The 5000-nt window shown below is 46.7% G+C and overlaps 1 protein-coding gene across 1 annotated transcript in view; it reads left to right on the top strand.

Annotated features, from left to right (window-relative positions):
- Nucleotides 1-748: 748 nt before the first annotated feature.
- Nucleotides 749-5000, top strand: part of LOC143281348 (arylsulfatase B-like) — an 11652-nt gene continuing 7400 nt past the window's right edge. The window contains exons 1-5 of the mRNA XM_076586554.1: nucleotides 749-1005; nucleotides 2283-2515; nucleotides 3072-3255; nucleotides 3692-3806; nucleotides 4540-4768. Of these exons, the coding sequence (XP_076442669.1) occupies nucleotides 749-1005; nucleotides 2283-2515; nucleotides 3072-3255; nucleotides 3692-3806; nucleotides 4540-4768 (1018 nt within the window). The remainder of the gene's footprint in view (nucleotides 1006-2282; nucleotides 2516-3071; nucleotides 3256-3691; nucleotides 3807-4539; nucleotides 4769-5000) is intronic.

The raw sequence follows: 5000 nt of genomic DNA on the forward strand, positions 1-5000 counted from the left end.
ATCACCGAGACGTGGATTTGACAGCATAGCCTTTGTGTAAATCACCGAGACGTGGATTTGACAGCATAGCCTTTGTGTAAATCACCGAGACGTGGATTTGACAGCATAGCCTTTGTGTAAATCACCGAGACGTGGATTTGACAGCATAGCCTTTGTGCAAATCACCGAGACGTGGATTTGACAGCATAGCCTTTGTGCAAATCAGCGAGTCCTTGTAACTGTGGAGCTGACAGCTTAGCTTCGTGCAAATCACTTAGTAAGACCTCGTGACTGTGGAGTTGACAGCTGAGCATCTGTGCAAACTCCCTTACCTGCAGGGTGAGTTGACTAGGTCGTACTCCACTGATAAAGGACTGGTCCTTGCAGCTTGATCAGGCGAGCATCGTTCCTCAAAAAAATTAAATCATGGTGCTTGAAGCCCAGACGACCGCAAAAGGGTCATTCATTTTCAGAGCTGGTTCTTCGTCACATATTACAACCGATAAAATCATGTCAGTAACTAACACACTCTCTCTCTCTCTCTCTCTCTCTCTCTCTCTCTCTCTCTCTCTCTCATAGTTGTAGTGGTGGTCACAAAATGTATCATTGTTGTGTCTTTATCGTTGTTGTTGTTAGTGGTGTCACAAGGACAGATTGGGTAGAATAGACAACGCCTAAAATCTGTATCCTTGAGTACTAATGTTTTTGGATCTTGAATCCTGAATCTCAAGCCAGGAGAAAGTCACCACGATAACGGCCGCGGATAACCATGGGTTATCTAGCATGGAGGGTGACTCTACCCCTGCTGGCCCTCGTTGCCATGACGACGACAGGCGTGCGGGGCGGGCCCAAGCCCAACATCATCATCATGATGGCGGACGACGTGGGCTGGGCCGACTACGAGGTCCACGACCCCCAGATGGCTACGCCTTCCCTGACGGCTCTGGCCCAGAGAGGTCTGGTCCTGAACCAGTCCTACACCCTGCAGACCTGCACTCCCACACGGTCCGCTCTGCTGTCCGGCAGGTGAGGGGGTGTTGGGGGGGGCGGGGGGGAGGGGGGCTAGGGTATGCCGCAGGGCTCGGAATGTTATTTTTTGTTGTTAATTTTAATGTTACTTTTTTGTAAATCTTGTTTTGTTTTGTTTTTTCCCAGTGTCTATTAATGGTAATTCTATCCTTTTTGAGTCTCATTGTTTGGATATCGTGGTTAGTTAACCCACCCCAGTGTCTATTAATGGTAATTCTATCCTTTTTGAGTGTCATTGTTTGGGTATCGTGGTTAGTTAACCCACCCCAGTGTCTATTAATGGTAATTCTATCCTTTTTGAGTCTCATTGTTTGGATATCGTGGTTAGTTAACCCACCCCAGTGTCTATTAATGGTAATTCTATCCTTTTGAGTCATAGTAATAATAATAATAATAATAATATTAATTCATAAATAAATAAATAAGACAACAATGATGATAAATAAGCAAATAAATGTAAAACATGAAGACACACATTCACACATACACCCACACATGCATAACAGATATGCACCAAACACGCAGTTTCACAGATATGAAAGCACAGTCAAATACATATAAACGTACATGAGCTCCAACACACACACACACACACACACACACACACATTTCCCTGCACCTCCTCTACCTCCCTCCTCCACACACTCATTTCTAGTCTATGTATCGCAGCTTCCACGGCACACACACACACACACACACACACACACACACACACACACACACACACACACACACACACACAAAAGGTCTGAACGCATGTGGAGTGATGGCCTAGAGGTAACGCGTCCGCCTAGGAAGCGAGAGAATCTGAGCGCGCTGGTTCGAATCACTGCTCAGCTGCCGATATTTTCTACCCCTCCACTAGACCTTGAGTGGCGGTCTGGACGCTAGTCATTCGGATGAGACGATAAACCGAAGTCCCGTGTGCACTTAGCGCACGTAAAAGAACCCACGGCAACAAAAGGGTTGTTGCTGGCAAAATTCTGTAGAAAAATCCACTTCGATAGGAAAAACAACTAAAACTGCACGCAGGAAAAAAATACAAAAAATTGGGAGGCGCTGTAGTGTAGCGGCGCGCACATCCTGGGGAGAGCAACCCTTATTTCACACAGAGAAATATGTTGTGATAAAAAGAAATACAAATGCAAATACAGTGACGCCTCCTTGACAAACTGAAACTGAAACTTCGAGTTGGGGAAGGGTGGTGGATTTTGGGTTGCATTCGTACATGCGCGCGCATAGGAATATTTCTTAAAGACTGAGTTTTTAAACAGGTACTCGTACAAGATCGGCATGCAGGCAGGTAAGATCAAGGGCACCTACCTGCGCTGGCTGAACGAATCCGTGAAGTTGCTGCCAGCCTCTCTGCAGGAGCTGGGCTACAAGACCCACGCCGTGGGCAAGTGGCACCTGGGCTTCTGCAACTGGAACCTCACTCCCAGGTACCGGGGGTTCGATACCTTCTACGGCTTTCTGAGTGGCGAGCAGGGGTACTTCACCCACTCAGGTAGTTTCTGTTGTGTGGGCGCTTTTCTTGTTGACAAACATCTGTTCTTTACTCTGTTACTTTTTCTATCTCTTGAGCATCAAATTAATAAATGATGTGTGTATGTGTGTATGTGTGCATGTGTGTGTGTGTGTGTGTGTGTGTGTGTGTGTGTGTGTGTGTGTGCACGCGCGCGCACGTGATGTGGGGGGCGGGAGGGCAATAGAAGGAGTGGGGGGGCGGGGGGGGGGGGGGGGGGGGAAGTGGAACATACATCAGACGTTCTAGTGCGTGTTCTTGTGCTTGTTAATGTTTCTTCCATAGTCTAAGAGGGTTATAAAATTTATTGTTGAAACTTTTTTTTCTCTAAACGATGACCTTTACTGATGAGAACGCCCAAACCTGGTGAGGACCGCGGCGATGACTATGGTGGATATTAGTTTTCTCAGGGCTGTAGGTAGGTCTATATACTTTTAACTTTCTTTCAACAAGCATTCTGGCGATGTGTGGACCTACAAACGCACCTGCAAAGTGGAAAATACAGGCTGTTTCTCTCTCGTTTTCTCATACTCACCAGGTTCTGACGGCGAATCCTTCGACTTCCGCGACAATGGCCGTATCGCCTGGGAAAACAAGGGCCACTACTCTACGGAACTGCACACTGAGCGTGTCCAGGAGATCATCAAGAACAGAAATAGAGCTCCTTTCTTCATCTACATGGCTTACCAGAACGCTCACTCCCCTTGGGAAGCCAAGCAGAGGTGTGTGTGTGTGTGTGTGTGTGTGTGTGTGTGTGTGTGTGTCTGTGTCTGTGAAGAACATGTATATATTCTTTTAATTAATTTCTGCTTCTTGAGCAATGAATAAACCCCATATCAGTGTCCCTCAACGTTAGCCTGTTTAGATAGTTTTACGATGATGAGAAAGCATGTTCGCTGCAAAGTCCGTACACATGTATGTCAGTCGTTTTTGAGAAAATCATAGCAGTGATGAACAGATGAAACTCCTCGCTATTCTGAATTTCGTCAAGATTGTCCCATATTGAAAGCGTTACTGCAGAACTCTCATTCCCCTTTTCATGTGTTGCGTCTGCGTGCTTGAATGTGCTTGCGTGTGTGTGTGTGTGTGTGTGTGTGTGTGTGTGTGTGTGTGTGTGTGTGTGTGTATGTGTGTGTGTGCGTGCGTGCGTGTCCCCAGTTACATTGACAAGTACTGTTCCCACGTGAAGGACAAGAAACGACGTATCCACTGCGCCATGGTGGCCGCCATGGATGAGAGTATCGGCAATATCACACAGACCCTGGATGAGGAGGTAAACGGCTGGACATGATGATGATGACGATACGGATACTTATGTAGCGCCTATCCTCGGTCGGAGACCAAGCTCAGCGTTTTACAAACTCGGGGCCATTTGCACAACAGGCTGCTTACCTGGGTAGAGCCGACTGACGGCTAACCATTGGGCGCTCATCATTTGTTCCCTGTGCCATTTTACGTCTCCTGTTATTTTACGTGCACTGAGTACAGGCTTCACACAGGACCTCGTTTTATCGTCAGTCTCACCCGAAAGACTAGCACCCCGACCAGACCACTTCTCCAAGTCTACAGGAGGGAGGGAGGGAGGGAGGGTGGAGGATGGGGGATGGGGGTGGAGTAAAAAAAACATTCTGGTCCGTATAAGAGATTCAAACCTGTGGACAATCGCTTTGCTTTTCAGGCGTATCAACACTGGACAACCGTTCCACTTTTTTTTCTTTTTTTTTTTTTTTGATTATCTATTTATTTATTCATCGACATATTTATTTTTCATTATATATATATATATATACATCATTTATCTATTCATTCATTTACTTTATTTTATTCTATTTTATCTTATTATTAGGTGTTTTTTTCTTCAAGGCCTGACTAAGCGGGTTGGGTTACGCTGCTGGTCAGGCATCTTGCTCAGCAGACGTGGTGTAGCGTGTATGGATTTTCCCGGACGCTGTGAAAGCCTCTTTGAGTTACTGAAGCTGGTGCTATCATCATCTGACTCTCTGCAGGGTATCGCCAACGACACCATCCTCCTCTACCTGTCGGACAACGGAGGGCCCACCAAGTACGGGTCCAGCAACTGGCCTTTGCGGGGTGGGAAGGCCTCTTTCTGGGAGGGGGGTACCCGCTCCCACACCATCTTCGTCTACCCCCGGGGACTGACAAAAGTCAACGCCACGTGGGACAGTCTCGTGCACGTCACGGACTGGTACACCACCTTTCTGTCCGCTGCTAAAGGTATGGAGGGGTCAAGGTCAAAGTTTAGTCCAAAAATACCCCCAAGGGAAGCACGTGGATTTTTTTTTTTTTTTTTTCAATTAAAAAAGAAGGAACAAAAAGGCAAACAATACATGGCGATAACGTGCATGATGATGATATAGTGTGATAGTCAGTCGTGTCCGAACAACTATGGCCATCAGAACAGCAGAGGAGGCAACTCCAGGTCCCACGTATCAGGGCTAGAATTTGT

Source organism: Babylonia areolata, chromosome 4, assembly GCF_041734735.1.
Source record: "Babylonia areolata isolate BAREFJ2019XMU chromosome 4, ASM4173473v1, whole genome shotgun sequence".
NCBI classification, from domain to species: Eukaryota; Metazoa; Mollusca; class Gastropoda; order Neogastropoda; family Buccinidae; genus Babylonia; species Babylonia areolata.